We start from the raw sequence: 15,773 nt of genomic DNA, 5'->3' as shown, positions 1-15,773 counted from the left end.
CAACTGAAATAAAGTAAAATATAATAATACTAATAATGAAGATAATACTGTTTTAAAAAAAAGTAAAATAACCCCTCCTCCCCAACCCCCCCAAAAAAAAAAACTATTGATGCACAATACAATTGCTCACCACCCACTCACTGGAGCCCAGACTGTCCCTAAGCAGCCATTGGCCCCTTCTGACCAACTCCCTCCAGTTTATATACTGGGTATGGTGTTCTGTGGTATGGAGTATCCCTTTGGCCAGTTCAGGTCAGCTGTCCTGGCTGTGTTTCCCCCCCTGCCCAGCTGCTTGTGCACCTCCTCACTGGCAGAGCCTGGGAAACTGAGAAGTCCTTGGCTTAGGGTAGGCACTACGCAGCAACAACCAAAACATCAGTGTGTTGTCAACATTATTCTCATACTAAACCCAAAACTCAGCATTGTACCAGTTACTAAGAACATAATTAACTCTACCCCAGGCAAAAAACAGGACAATATTAATACCTTTTCTGAGCAAACGAAAGTCTGTGTGCATGCATCCACAGCCATGGGATGTGTGCATTCCCAAAGGTCCAACAGACTCAGATTCCTTGCCTTTTTACCCTCTGTTCTGTAGGGCCTGGGCCAATGAGATGCATGCTCTGGTGATATCTGAGGAACTGGCAAACGATGTCCTGGGAGCGGAACTGCTCATCAAGCGCCACGAGGAATACAAGCGTGAGATAGAGAAGCAGTGGCTGAAATATGAAGAAATGCAGCGGGCAGGAGGTGACCTGATGAAGAATGGACATTTCATGTCTGTGGAGGTGTGTTGAAGAGTTACATGTTCTACAAACAAGAGTGAACAAAGACATGAAACAGACAGGAGGTGCAGCTTTGTCTCTCAGAACAGAAGGACAGGACAATCAGGTTCTTTACTATTACAAGCTATATACTTCATGTGACGCATAGAAAAAGAAACACATTTAAAGTTCTTGTGCTACATCACAATCACCTTGCATTGATGATGCCCCTGAATCCACTAGAAGATATGTAATCCTTCAGAAATGTCCCAAGGGGCAAGAATGTTAAAATTTCTGTGACTCTGTTATCTGTGTATCTTTAGACTGCCCAAGACACTGTCTGTAGATCCAGAGAGCACACTATCAAAAACATCTTCAGAATTTATGCAAGATTACATTACTTCTGTTGTAGAACGAACAAGAAAACTTTCCACAGTTGAAGTCTCTCCATTGTTGCCTTGCCATAAATGGATGTATTTGTTGAATCTTCTGGTTCTCACTAGTTTCATAGTACAAATTGCCTGGGTATAAAGTTTCATCTTGGGAAATCATATGGCAGAATATTTGTCATACAGTATGTGGAATATGCCTAAAATTGTATTATCTAGCTACACAATTTACATGCTAATTCAAGTAGGAAAAATGAGGACTCAGACATCTTTTCTAAATTATGCTAACACCACAAAGTTATCTATAGGTTGTCTTCTAAATCATGAAGGCAGATTACATGATAGTTGACTGTCATGTGAAAGTCTGATTGGATTTTTCAACTCCTGTCATTACATATGTTCTTTTTCTAGATTGAAGAAAAACTGTTAGAGCTGTCAGAGCTGATGAAGAAGGTAAAGGAGAGCTGGGACATGAGGAAAGTGTTGTATGAAGAAAACTGGGAAATCCAATTGCTCCGCAGAGAGCTCGAACAAGCAGAAGCGTGGCTGGCTGCCAAGGAGAGCTTTCTTTCAGATCCCTCCTATGGGGTGAGTAACAACCATGCAGCACTACTGAGCGCTGTGTTCCTCTCAGCAAATGCAGAGGGCCATGGATCAGCTCAGGCCTGAAATTAACCACAATCTCAATAGCAATGCATCCTTGAGATTAGAAAGGGCAGGAGCTCTGTCCTCTTGCAGAAGTGAGCCCAGGGCAGTTGCTGCATTTGACATGGTGATGGGCTCCTGGAAGTGAGCCACTCCCTGGTGGCTTCCAGGGAGTGGTAGAAGACTTGGGAGAATTCTAGACCTTTTTTTCACTTTACTTGCTGAGGATTCAACTTTCCCTGTCTTGCTGAAGAGCCTGTTTCAAAAGGAAAAAAGGGATTTTTCCCACCTTGTTCTTCCCATTAAGCAGACAAGGTTTTACACAATTTGATAGCTAGCTTGTAAATTCTTTTTAAACACCAGCATCCATATTTTTGTTTGTTTTGTTGGGTTCTTTGTCATTGTTGACTGTTTTCTGATAGTTTATAAGGTTGGAAAACAAAGTCACAAACTTGGGTATCAGAAACTAAGCAGAGGACATGACAGAAGTCTCAGATGCATTTGTTGTAGGGCAGGAACAAACTCTGTGTCTAGCACAAGCTAGAATCCAAGTACTTAATCTGCACGTAAACAGTTAGAGTCGGTACTACATGGTACTACATGGCCTTGCAGAAAAGGGAAGGTTGGTATTTGAGCTCTTTTTCTCCTGCACAGCAGACAGACTGCAAGACACAGACCTTTACTTTAAATGTAAATTCAGATTTTTCATACACTAGCAGGGGTTTAGACATTCAATTACAAAATTTTCAGAAACCTCACTTGGCTAAATGGAATGGATAAATCTGGAAATCTTAGGCATAATCTCTTCTGATGGACTTGATTTTGGACTTCTGTATGTGGTAATTTTTCCACTCAGGATTCAGTGGCTGAAGTAGAGGAATTACTGAAGAAACACCATGATTTTGAGAAGATGCTTGCAGCACAGGAGGAGAAAAAGTGAGTAGTTAGTGAGGCTGATGAGCTGTGTATCAAACAGGATGATGTGGGTCTTTGATAGTTTGAATGGCACTCCATGTAACAAGGAACTCCTGTGCTGAGATGGGATAAATAAGTAACCAAAGCTGAGATATTTCAGACAGAGCAAGACCTATATGTGGATCAAAAGAGATCAACTACCTTGAAAAAGCTATAGGTGAGAAGTGGAACTTTTCTTGTGCCTGGACAGTGAAAAGGGTATGAGAAACAGGGGGATCCCTTGCTGCACAAATGGAGAGAGAGATTTTGCTTCATTCAGGATTTCAGAAAGGAGCTGGCACCACCTGAAAGTGATAGAGGATAGCAAAGGGCTGAAAAGAAAGGGAGACCAAGGCACAGATAGGCCTTTTCCCTTCTGGCATAAGATTTTTACAATGGATTGTGTTAAATACCAAAGATATTCAATAACCCTCTCAGATTCTCTTTCATTGTGGGGGAGGTTTTTTAAATTATTTTCCTGAAATAACCAGTAACACATAACAGTTGTGTTTGACTTCAGGCTGAAAATCATTCCATCTTTCGTTCAGTGATTTGCAAATTGGCTAAGTGAAAGGACAAAAGTCCTTCCCTCCAAAATTTTCCACAAGAACAACCCTGGATACTCAGTGTTCTTACAGAAAACTTAAAGAAGCAGTGCCACAAGAGAAGGAGCGCAGTTTCTCTTGAGCTTTTTTTAAAAAATCAGCCTCCAGAGAACTTAGCAAGGGCAGGATTAACCATATTTGACGTTAACTGCCAGGAATATTCATGATTTGGGCAACAAAATAATGCTTAGCACATAGCAATTAGATTCAGATCTAACTCTAAGAATGCCAGTGGAAGTACAGGCCTTAAGATTCAATGCCAGGAGACAGTTCATTTGAAAAACTATTCCTGTTTAAAATAACAAAATCTTAGGTAAGTAGTCGTGAATGCAATGAAGGTGATTTTAAAAAATGTAATACTTCTGTCCTACAGAGAGAGATGAATCTTCTGAAACAAGTGGACACAGAAGAGAGTGAGCAGAAGGATAAAAGCAAAGTTGTACGGGTTCCTTCTCTGAAAAGAAAAACATCTGACAGAAGGAATGCACCACCAAAGGTGACAGAGATAAAGAGCACAACGCCACTGCCACCTGTGCCTGTACCCAACGTGTCCTGGAGGGTCCCACTTGAAACTATTTTCTCCCCTGTTGAAAAATCTCCTACAAGGTTCCAAGAATTCACTTCCGGGGAAGTCCCTGAAGTGCTGAGCAGCAACAAAACAGAAATGAAAGCTGAGACGAGGCTTGGTGAGATTATCACTCCAGCTACACCAAAGATGGTGAGCCCACAAGCTGCATCTTTTGAAAGTCACAGTTCTTTAGGCTCTCCTTTATCTCCTACTCCTATAAGCCAGCAACACAGCAGCAGTTTGTCCGAATCACGAGCCACAGACCACACATCTCCTCAAGGAAAAGGTGCAATAGGCTCCTCTTTCTCCAACCTGCAGACCAAGCTACCAGCAACACCACCCACGCCTGGACAAAGGTCACTAGATAACTCACCAAACTTACTGCTGTCTAACTCCTCTTGGGAGACATTAAAGAACACATCTTCGGTAAGTGCCAGAAATTCCTGGCTCTCTCTTTACAAAACCACTATCCTGTGCTAGTTAAAGTAAGGCAATAATAGGAGGTTCTGTGAGAAAGTCACAAAGAGCACCATACAGTGGGCATTTCAGTGGGTACACTCCTGGATTCAAACAAGAGGCATTTTATGTGCCTTTGCAGTTCAAACAGTTTCCACAAAGACAGTTGACTTAAGCAGTTATGTACAGCTTAAAACCATTTTTAATTTGCTAAGCTTTATAGCCTAGGTTTTAACAACTGTATCGGTTTCTGTTTTTCTTTTCCTGAACTAGAGGCTATTTAACAACAGCCAGGAGATGGTGTCTCCCAAAGAGGATGATTTACCTACACCCTCTGTGTGAGGTGGCAGTGCTTAGTGTCCACTCTGTTTAAAAGTCAGAGAGAGGAAGGACTTCATGGCACACTTGTCAAAGAGCTGAGCTGGTACAAGACTGGAACCAGCAACTCCTGTTTGCTCACCCTTGCAGGAAATTCACTTTTAACTCACGGGCGGATAAAATTAGAATTTCTTTTTGCTCCTTTACTCTTGAGAGGAACATGTTTGTCACATACCCAAGTGTACCAGTACAACACCATACATTGGTGTAACTCAGTAACTGTGGAGGTGGTATGAATAACTTGAACAATTTATGTTGTAAAATGTATGTAATAATATAAAAATAATATTAGTTAATTAACACACTATGATAGAGTAATTTCCATAAGCAAATTGTTCAAGAAGGATTTGAATTCTCTTTGTTTAGGGGGTCTAACAGAGATACCATTGCAACCTAGTGAGGATTTCCTGCTGTGCTGTCAATGTAAAGGCTAAAGAAACCAGAGATCAGTCTCTTTGCATGGAGTTTATCTAAAAAAGACCTTCAGAAATTTAACATAGGCCTAAGGGCCATTTTAAAGTTAAGTAGCAATGTTCTTGTATGTCTCAGGTTTCTGCAAGTCTCCAGCACATGGAGGGTTTCCTAGAGAAGCGAGACCAGCTCCTTTCTGGAAGACAACAGGTAGAAATAAATTCCATCATTCTGGGTTATTTAACTTTTCCTTGAGTTATAGTCCAGATCTGGTCTGACTTCTTCAGGATAAGCTCTTGCTGAAGAGGAGCTGAGTAGTGTGGGTTTGCTTCAGCTATCCATAAAATGCATGGGGAAGTGTCCACTGGCTTTGGCAGTATCTGATCTTTAAGAGAAAGAGACAATGGAATTTTTGCCTGTCATGGGAATCATGCAGAACAGAGTCTGTCTAAAGTTAATGGATTTATAAACCAGAGTCTAGGCTGTATGAACGTGTTAACTACATTTTCCTAATTACAAACACAGGTTTCAATATATCAACTGAATTGGGAAAAACAAACAAACAAAACAACAACAACAAAAAAACCCCAGCAACCAAAAAAACCCCACCACCACAAAAAAACCCCTAAAGCTTCATGATCCTGTAACAGCATGCGATAGTTTGTCAGCAGTGGAATCCCTCAGTCTCATGCCCCCAATATTTGTAATTTCTAACTGTGCTAGAACAGAACTAAGGTTCTGTTTATCTTTGAAGAATTGGTTTGTTAAATAGAGGTTTGAATGAAACTGAAATCTAAATTCTTACACTGGGAAATAACACCACCTCAGGTCAGTAGCCTAATGATCACAACAGGCCAGGAAATTTTCTAATATTCACCACCAATCTGCAGACATCAGTGTTTCCTGAGTGTTTGCACATAAACATGTTGTCTTGGATTATTTGTCCCATAGAATATTTCCTCTGAAATTTTTAACTTGAAAGACCTCTTTTAAAAAGTGACTCTGGTATGGGCTCCATCTTCTGGAAGAGAAATTTAGTTTTTCTTCACTTCTGGACACACAGAATTTAGTCTTCAGGGATACTGAACTTCCATATTACCAAACAAGAAAAGCTATGACTTATCTTCCTCTGAACTGTTTCCTTCCTTTTCTCTGAATGACCAAATTGTCAACTTGATTCACTGGTATAACAAAATATGAATATAAGTTATAGGATCCTTCATCAAGAAGGGTCTCATGGCACCAGGCTAAGCTTTCAGTGGTACATAGTTAGGGTTGGAAATAGCTGCTACTTTTGCACGTTGTTCAGTAGCATTCTACTGGGGTTAGTTCAGCAAATGAAGAATTCAGCAGCCACATTAGATTGTAACCACACACTTGATTTAAGTAACCTGTGACCAGCAGGCAGGGGCTGGTGTTCCAGCTACGGAAAAAAGTGGAGTTTTAGTGGCCAAAAATTAGACAGAACTTTGATTGTCACCCTCCAAAGATGCTGCTGACCACATGGTGCAGAGCTTGCTTGAACCAGGTTATGTCATTTGTTCAGTCCTGACTCATAGAGACCCTTTCTTGAATCACTCACACAGAAACTATAGTAGGTTCTGTTTCTCTAAGAGATAACAATGACTGTGACAACTTCTGTGATCATAAAATAGACAGGTCCTGGCTTCCTGTGGAAGTTGTATATGAAAGATTTCACTACTCCTATAAAATATATACTTCGTAACTGAATTTTATTACCATTTCTGTTCATGTAGCCACACTCAAGGTCTTGGAAATCCTTCTATGTAAAACTTGATGGATTAAAGCTTGATTTCTATAATGATGACAAAGCAGCATCTAAGGTAATTTGGTTTTTTAATCTTTCTAGAAAACTTTGTGTCTACATATGTAAAAATGAATTTTAAAATGTCACCTTTGGTTTGGGGCTGGGGTGATCTGTTCCCTTTCAAATGTCAGCCGAGTGAAAATTCAGCAATTATTCAACTGATACAACTAAAAAACAGAATAATAAGCTTCCAGAAAATTTCAAAGATATGCCTTAAAAGAAGTATCTTATTCAAGAATTGCCTTCAAGACATAACGCAATTGTCCATGGTTCCTCTGTGGTTGGTCCTATTCAGTGATCCTAGTTATAAAGTTAGGAGCATAAAGAGATGGGTGTGTAGTCTGCCTGCAGGTTGGTATGGAATTGAATCCTAGCAGAAAAGACATAGAAGACATTTTGTATTCATTTTATCCCCCTTCAGAACATATCCACAGTCCTGTCCCTCGGCATTTCCGGTGCCAAATGTGAGAGGCTGGTGAATTACATCAGGAAAGAGAATGCCTTCATGCTGCGGTGAGTCTTATGGAGAAGGGCACAAATAAAAGCCTATGCAGTTCCCTGCCCATGTCACCTAAGGCTGAATGTTGTTGGGAGGCATAACTGAAGTGTCTTACACTCACAAGCACAGAAGGTATAAGGCAAAACTGACTAGAATTCACCTTTTCCTATCCTTATTTACAGGCTGAGAGATGGGGCAGAGTATTACTTTGCAGCCCCTTCTCAGACACTGATGGAGGACTGGCTGCAGTCGCTACAGAATAATATAGGTATGTTCTCACTTCCTCCAAGAATGAGCTGTGCTTTTAGCAAGTGACGGTGAGAGAAAGAGAAGAGAATGACAAGGTGTCCTTAGTTTGGGGCATTTTGAGCCATCCTTTTTGGCTCTGTTAGAAAGCAATACACAAGTCACCTGCTACCTTGTGATGTAGTGACCTGGCAGAAGAACATCCAGGGTTATTTGCAAAGCAGTCTTTCAGTTGTACTGTGCCAACATCAGGTTATTGCCTGGGAGAGGCATAGGGCTGTATTCATCCTTCTATTAAGGATCTTTGGATCTTGATCAACAGCTTTTCTTCTGGATCTAGATATCTTTCTAGACATCTCTCTAGGCAGTGGCTTATTGGGAAGGAAGCCATAGTATAATTATAACTATGGTGGTCAGAAAAAATTGTTATGGGCCCAGAAGTGGAAAACTCTGCCTCTAATATTACTTTTTTGTTGTCGTTTTTTTTTGACTATGTAGGACACGGTAACAGATCCCATTCTGCAGTGATGGTGCAAACTTTCATTTCAAACACAGAGACCTCCCAGAAAAGAGTGTGGGACTTTCCAGACAGGGACTCTGCTGAAAGACTAAGCAGCAAAAGCTCACTCCTGAGGTATGGGCTCTGTGCTGCAAAGCTGAACAGATGTCAGTGCTGTCTGTGCTCAGGTAGCAGTCACCTACAAAGAGACTGCCCTGAGGTCAAAAAGTCCTGCTCCCCTGTTACTAATGTCACAAAAATAATGTGGCCAGCAGGACCAAGGCAGTGATTGTCCCCCTGTACTTGGCACTGGTGAGGCAACACCTCCAGTGTTGTGTTCAGTTCTGAACCTCTCACTTCAAGAAAGCTGGAATGTGTCCAGGGAAGAGCAACGAAGTTGGAGAAGGGTCTGGAGAACAAGTCCTACCAGGAGAGGCCGAGGGAGCTGGGGTTGTTTAGACTGGGGAAAAGGAGGCTCATGGGAGACATATATGGAAAATATAGCGCAGCCAAATTCAGAAATTTGGCCTGTTTAAATCAATTTTACTTGCTTTTGTAGTCTGTACAAATCTTACAGGCTATGATGTGAAATCCTAGTCCTGCAGCTGGGCAGACTTCAGCTGCTGAGCTAGAGGCTTAACAAGTCCTTACATATAGACAGTGACTTAAACTCCTCTAGATTATACCTGATTTTCTGATGATGCATTTTGTTGGTAGGAGAACACCCTCCTTCAAAATCAAACCAGAGAGAGAGTCTGCAGAATTTTCCAGAGATTTTAAGGAAGATGGACCTACAGTGATACGAGCCTCAATCACCACCCGAAGTCTAGAACAAAGTGAAAATAAAACAAAACTGCTTCCATCTCTACTAAAAGCAGGAAGAGAAAAATGACATTTGCCTCAATGAATTCCAGACAATTGTAACTTAACTCAGCCCTCTAAAAATGTATTGATACTGTAAGTTAATTGCTTCCCTCTGAACTTTTTAAATAATGTATTAAATCGCATTAAATCTTTAAATATAATTAAACAGGATTCAATCTGGTATACTTTTGTGTGTACGACAACCTTGTCATTTGCCATTATCAGCAAAGTGTTATCTACTCCAAGGTACTAAACCAAAGGGCAGGGGGACCTTTAAGCCAGACAGCTCAAATGAAATGATTCTGTGAGACAGGAATGGAGAACACTGAGCAGAGCATGAGGTGCAAACCATAAGTGAACTACAGCCATGTGTAAATAGATCTGCAGAGACCAACAGAATAGATTTAAGAGGCTTGGGTGGTCTGTGCACCCAAAGGTAATGTTAGATCCTACATCACTTTGTGGTCTTAACAGTCTTTCCTTTTTACAACACATTAACCAACAATTCTCTATTTGCCAATTCTTTCTGGATGAAGCTACCAGGAAAAAAAGTCCTGCAGTGTTACTCATTTTTAATGGAATCTGAAACTTAAATAAGGCATGAACAATCAGTGTTTCAGTGTAAAAGGAGAAGAAAAGTAGGAGAGCAAGGAGGAAGTCAAGTCCCCAGACAGCAGGCTTCACATGCTAAGGTATGGTATAATCATGGGAAGGAATATATATTTTCCCCCTACTCATCTCTGTTTCTGAGCCAAAGAAAAGTTACCTAGCATGAAGCTGGAGAGAAATGGCATTTTTTCCCCCAGGACAGTAGCTGGGGGCTCTTCCCTGACAGGTGGAAGATAAAACTTCAAGTCCTTAACTCCTCTGGCAAAGACTTCAGCCTTCGTCCCTTTTTAGGCAGTCTGAAGCATGACTCTCACTCTCTGAATGCAGTCCTCTCCTCTGCACTGACTGCTTCTCCAGTGGTAGAGAAGGGGAACACTTTACACCAAGTTTACGTAAATACTTTATGGGTACATGCAACATCTAGAATTCAAATTTGTGTTCAGTCTGATTCAGATCAGTCACAGGCATCCAACAAGGTGAGGTAATAATTTCATTTTTTTGGCTAGTCCAGTTCTCTCCTCTGTTGTACTCCAGCTGGAGCTGCTGCCTGTCACAAAAAAACCCCCAAAAACCAAAAAACAGCATATCAAAGTAATGGGAAACTGATGCACTTCATTATTGTTGATCATTTTAACTGATTTTTTAAAAAAAAGGCAAACAAAAGCCAAACCAACTCCAGTATTTTAAACTTACCATTTAACTGAACAAAGCTGTGCCTTGGCTGTGGCTCAGAACAGCTGCTTCCTTGCCCTGACTTGCGCCTTTCCACTGAAGAGAATTTTACCACAGGAGGTAGATTTTGTTCCAGGCTCTCCATACCTTTGTAAACCAGAAGATCTTCTCCCAGATGTCTTTCATTCAATCTTGAAACCAGTAAATGCCCTTTGAAGTTCTCAGCAGGCATTTAGCATAATTAGTGCTTATACAACTGGAAAAAACCTTGTCTTGTGTTTAAGCACATAAAGACTTTCATGGGTCTGGTGCTCTTTTGCAATATTTTATTTTTAACGAATATATTACTAAACAGTTAAAAGACACAAGCAAGCGATTTCTATGAAGAGCAGCTAATAGTTAAAAGAACAGTCTCATTTCCTTTGTGTTTGGCAGCAGAGAGCAAGCTCTGTACTCGTGGGGGTTTTCCAGCAAAATGTTCAGCAGAGAGCAGTGATCTGGGGCGCATTTCGGACAAGGCTTTGGCGGGCATGCAATCATCTTCAGTGCTTAAGCAAACACAACACCAGACCAGCAAGGCCTGGTTTATAAGTATGGCACATGCCTATTTTCGGTGAGATGCAGAGAGACAGCTCTCACCTGGAAGAGCCTGCTTTGGTTTGCATGCACTCTGCTCAGTCACAGCACAGCATGTGGCACTAGGCCAGGCAAGAATGGGGCCAAGGAAAAAAAAAAATCCACACCGTCTAAAGAACAAACATACAGAATTTCAGAGGCCAAAATTTTAGACTCCATGTTTACTCTAGAGGGAATAAGGACCAGTCTTGAGCACAGATTACTGATCAGCCTTATGTCACTGAAACGATGCCCTATATTTCTGTCGTTTGGGGGCAGTGCAAATCAGTATGCTCTGAACCAGAGCTCAGGAGTGCTTTGGGGGACAACCTGTGCCAGCCACCACTTCCACAAGCTGCACAGACAAGACTGTGCAAGGTGTAGGTCCCTCCAAACTCCAGCGTTCCCCAGCAGCCTCACAAATGCCCTCCAGGTCCTCCTACTACACCATCAAGCCAGCAACACACTCCTCCAGTGTCATAGAATCATAGAACTATTTAGGTTGGAAAAGACCTCTACAACCATCCAGTCCAACTGTTAGCACTGCCACGTCCACCACTAAACTGTGTTCCCTTGTGCCACACCCACATCATGTTACAAAAACAAAAAGGCAATCAAAATGAAACAAAAAGGCACTCTGATGGGCAATGATACAGCCCTCACATAACTTCAGGCTCTGAAATGCAAAAATATATTTGAAAAAACTGTTATCATTTAAGGCTACAGAGGTACCACATGGGACACCAAGGAGATGAAGGGGCACATCTCTGTGCCTCTGGCTGCAAGATTAGATAGCAGTTCCCAGCCTGACTCTAAGTGTTGGCAAAACCTTTGGTGGCAGTTCTCCTAGCAGAGTCACACCACCTTCCCCACCCACAGATCCCTTCCTCCCACCCTCCTTCCCTTACTTTATAAAAGGATTTAACAGTCTCTCAGAACAGTAATTCTCCACCAGCTGTGGGTTACCTGAAAACCTTGTGGTTTTGTGGCTCCTTCACATTTTACTGGGCCTTTCTGTTTGCATTAGCAGGACTATGAATGCACCAAACATGCCCCAATTATTGGTCTGTGGAGCATTTTGAGAGACCAAATTTTCTCAATGTGGCTGAGCTGCCTTGCTGCTGGGCACGTGCTGCCAAGGGTCACAAGGATTACAGATGGTTCTCTGTAGACCATTAACACAACAGGGTTATCTTTTTACAGCAGCAGAGCTTTCTAGGACCAGCCAGGGGAGCATGGAAGTGGTGCACACCCTGTGCACATGTGTGCACAGAGCCATGTGGGCTTGTATGTGCTACACATGCTGCTCTCTGTGTGAAGGTAACAGATCCAGCTGGATCAACTCTCAGCTCAAAATGGCTCTTTATGTTTCGTCTTGCAGCCAGAATCGGATTAGTTCTTATCTTCTCATGACCTGAATCCCACAGTACAGTTGCATTCCAGCTGTTAAGACTCCTCAGGTTCTGGATGGTAGTCCTTAGCTCAGCAAGTAAGCATTGTACAAGAAGCATTGCTGAGGCTTAGCATTGACATTGCAGAAGAAGCAGCATTTAGGAGATGCAGGCTTCAGGCAATCGACTCTTTTATAAATGCTCTCCCTTTGAGCTTAAATATTGCCTGTGCATACCAAAAAGGCAGACCCCTCTTTCTCTTTCTTTGTCTAATTTTGGATTTCAAGTACAACTAATTCTAGATCTCAAGTAAATTTCCAGTGCAGAAGAAACATGTAAGATTTTCCTTGGAAGTCCTGATGAATATGCTGTGTTTGGAATAAATAATCCAGAAGCAGGTCCAAATCCTTCAGTGTGAGGAAGTCCACAAACTTCTCTGACTTCTGTGGAGCTCTGTTTTATATTGCTCAGCATCCTTTCCTATCATCTTTTTAATTTAGTAAAAAGCTATAAAGATGTTCCAAGCTTCTAGTTCAAGGCAAAGTCTCTCACTGCATTCCAAAGCAAATGAAAACCAGGTGTCATTTTCCTCCAGCAAGGAGGAAAATGTGTGTCCTATTTTTCTCAATCTGTGCTCTATTTTATGTAGCACCTACTAAAAATACTTTGCCTGTGATGTTAGGGATGGAAGACTATAAACGGAAAAAATCTTCTGTGTGTGAAAATACAATGGCTATGGACTCTTTTAGTGACTGATGTTGTCCTACATTCAGTTTCCATCTGTAAGGAGAACCAGCTTATATCTCTGTCATTATCACTAAATTGAATGTACTTGAGTCTATGGTAATTATTCCTCTCAAGCTTCTGCTATGAAAAACTTGTTTCAGGCTCTTGACATTTTAATGCATAAAGGCACTGCTGGTATAAATCAATACGATCAGTTGTGCTTTATGCAGAACTTTTCCTCCAGCCAACGCTCAAAAGAACTGTGCTCACTCACTGCAGCTACCACCCTCTCTCTCTTGAAATGTAACCTCCCCCTTTGTGGCAGTCTGGAGCAGTGTTTCTGTGCCAAACTCTTGCAGGGCAATGGAAAAAAGGAGTAACTTCTAAACCAGCAAGGGGAATCAGCCAGACAGAGTGCAATTGTACACACTGCAGTTTGGCCACTGTTCACATATATATGCCTGACTTCAAAGCTGAGCCCACCAATTCAGTGCAAATTCTAGTTGCTCAGCCTATCTGAAAATCTGGACATCACTGAATGCAAATGGCCAGGACTTGATTTGTAGTGAAGTATTGAAAGGACACTGACAATGGGCTCAGGGTTGAAGGGACAGGCTCTTACAAAGAGATATCACCACCACCAAACTCTGTAACATCAAGGAGATCCTGGGAGGTCTCCGCTAACCAGGACCTTAATTTCTTAACAAGTAAGAACACATTGTGAGGCTCTTGTGGGCTGAAAATGTGGGGGAAGGAGATTAAATAAACCGTTTTGAAAGCTAGGCGCTTGAACATGGCAAGGTGAGAAATGTACAGGTTTCCTCAGTTTTCTGCAAATAATGAACACTGTGATGTGTGGTAATGTGACTGTGATGTGTTGCAATGTGCTGCCATAGCCTTCAGTGGGGAACAGTACAAAAACCCAGCCTAGGGGTATCCAGAGTAGCGGGAGAAATTCCCAGTCCTTCTGCTTCTCCTTCGTTCTACAGCGCTCCTGATTGCCTGGAGGAGCAGGTCTTTGTTGTTGAGGATGTTGTATTTGCTCAGGTTCACAAGTTTATCAAAATTTTCAGAGGAGTAGATCAGCCTAATGAGGTAGTACGGTGAGCAGTTGTTCTCCAGGTTTACTTTGCCTTCTTCCATCTCTGAGTGGCCACGCTTTACCCCTGCAGAGAAAGACAAAAGCCAGCACAGTGAGCTGAATCTGGAGTACTATCACATGGTGTTGTAGGGAGCTGATCTACCTGGCCAGACCCACTGTTAAAAATAGCCCCCAGGATATACTGCAAACCCACTCCACAGCTTGAAAGAGCCATTCCTGGTCAATTTTCCAAGCTACTCCTCCTCCCCCTCTTGCTAAAGCTCAGACCTGGAAATCTCTCAGTAGAGCTGGCACAAACTCTTACATTCCTTCTTGTCCTGCCCCTGCAGACACCATTCCTGGGCAGCATGTCCATGGGCCCACATCCTTTCCCAAACCCTGTAAGTCTGACTCTCGGACAAAGACACACACCTGGAACACTTTTCAAAATCCATGATCGCCCCTGGATTAGTGGTGACAAGCGCACAGCTGCCAGCTAGAGTGAGTGGACAGCCTAGTCCATACGAGGAGGCCTTGTGGTGCTAACCACAGAGGACTACCTACTGCAGAGTGCAGAGGGGCAGAGGGACCAGAGCATCCTACATCAGACTCTCAGCAAACTCCAGCCTGGCCTCAGGTTATGCCTCTTGGAACTGGCAACATCCACACTCCCTGTTACGTCAATGCTTTTGCTGAAAAGGACCCCCTAATTACCTGCACCAAGGACTTTGGCAGTCTCATATTTATGTTTCTACAAATTTTTTAGCTACATTTCTTTGCTGGTTTTTTTGCCTATCTCCTTGCAGTCTGAACCAAATATGCCCAAAATACTAATGTAATGTGAGATAACTATCAGCAGGTCTACAAACAGACTGCTGAGATATTCCTTATGATGTCAACCAGAACCTCATGAAAAAGACACAAGAATTGTGCTTGAGACACAGCAGGTTTTTGTCTAACAAACTGGTTTCTGAGCAGTGTGATCTCAGGGTGCTGGGCACAGGCTACCACTAGAAGTGGCTGAATTAAAAATATCCAATGTTGCTTCACTGAGCCTCACAACATTCAGAAAGACGTATTATCTATGCTGTCACATCCATAGCCACATCCATAACTGCTGCACTGCAAATGGGCACTTCACAGGCTGAGTCTTTTTAGAATTTAAATGGTTAAAAACAAGAAAAATAAGTATCCACATTCCACAAGATATCTCTCATCCACCTAGAAACAAAAAGCTCCACTGTTAAACTTGAAATCCATGAAAGCAGGTTGCCAAGGGCCCTCCTCCTCCAATCACCCCCATCGGTTGTTGGTTGTTGAACATGTTGTCAGCTTGACGGATGACTCACTGACTGCTCAGAGACATACAGGTGAGTGTCAACTCTCACCAGTTTGGGCCTGGAGTACTGAGCAGCAGCTGCTCTGCTCTGCACCATCTCATCTATTTTTCATTCAGAGACATTCCAAAATCCTCACCTACTTTACCTGCCACCCACTGCTCAATGGCTGGATCTCACCACACAGTGCCATTTGGACCATTTCCAGCCTCCATTGAACAAGCCTAGTTCCCTCT

General features: G+C 42.2%; 3 protein-coding genes across 3 annotated transcripts in view; 2 read left to right on the top strand and 1 right to left on the bottom strand.

Moving 5' to 3' along the window:
* Nucleotides 1-2,738, top strand: part of SPTBN5 (spectrin beta, non-erythrocytic 5) — an 84,919-nt gene extending 82,181 nt beyond the window's left edge. The window contains exons 59-61 of the mRNA XM_017741615.1: nucleotides 599-788; nucleotides 1,565-1,741; nucleotides 2,655-2,738. Coding sequence (XP_017597104.1) covers nucleotides 599-788; nucleotides 1,565-1,741; nucleotides 2,655-2,738 — 451 coding nt within the window. The remainder of the gene's footprint in view (nucleotides 1-598; nucleotides 789-1,564; nucleotides 1,742-2,654) is intronic.
* Nucleotides 2,739-3,145: 407 nt separating this feature from the next.
* LOC108448522 (spectrin beta chain, non-erythrocytic 1-like) lies at nucleotides 3,146-11,216 on the top strand. The gene is made up of 7 exons (XM_017741780.1): nucleotides 3,146-4,351; nucleotides 5,309-5,380; nucleotides 6,928-7,014; nucleotides 7,420-7,511; nucleotides 7,680-7,765; nucleotides 8,242-8,377; nucleotides 8,960-11,216. The coding sequence occupies exons 1-7, from the start codon at nucleotides 3,737-3,739 to the stop codon at nucleotides 9,132-9,134; spliced, it is 1,263 nt and encodes a 420-aa protein (XP_017597269.1). The 5' UTR covers nucleotides 3,146-3,736; the 3' UTR covers nucleotides 9,135-11,216.
* Nucleotides 10,699-15,773, bottom strand: part of LOC103620767 (cytosolic phospholipase A2 beta) — a 31,462-nt gene continuing 26,387 nt past the window's right edge. Inside the window, 1 exon segment of the mRNA XM_008639467.2 lies at nucleotides 10,699-14,285. Within this exon segment, the coding sequence (XP_008637689.2) occupies nucleotides 14,047-14,285 (239 nt within the window). The 3' untranslated portion in view covers nucleotides 10,699-14,046.

This window comes from Corvus brachyrhynchos, unplaced genomic scaffold (genome assembly GCF_000691975.1).
Source record: "Corvus brachyrhynchos isolate BGI_N302 unplaced genomic scaffold, ASM69197v1 scaffold115, whole genome shotgun sequence".
NCBI lineage: Eukaryota > Metazoa > Chordata > Aves > Passeriformes > Corvidae > Corvus > Corvus brachyrhynchos.
Note: the sequence above shows the minus strand (reverse complement) of the source record. Positions and strands in the feature narration are given on the sequence as shown.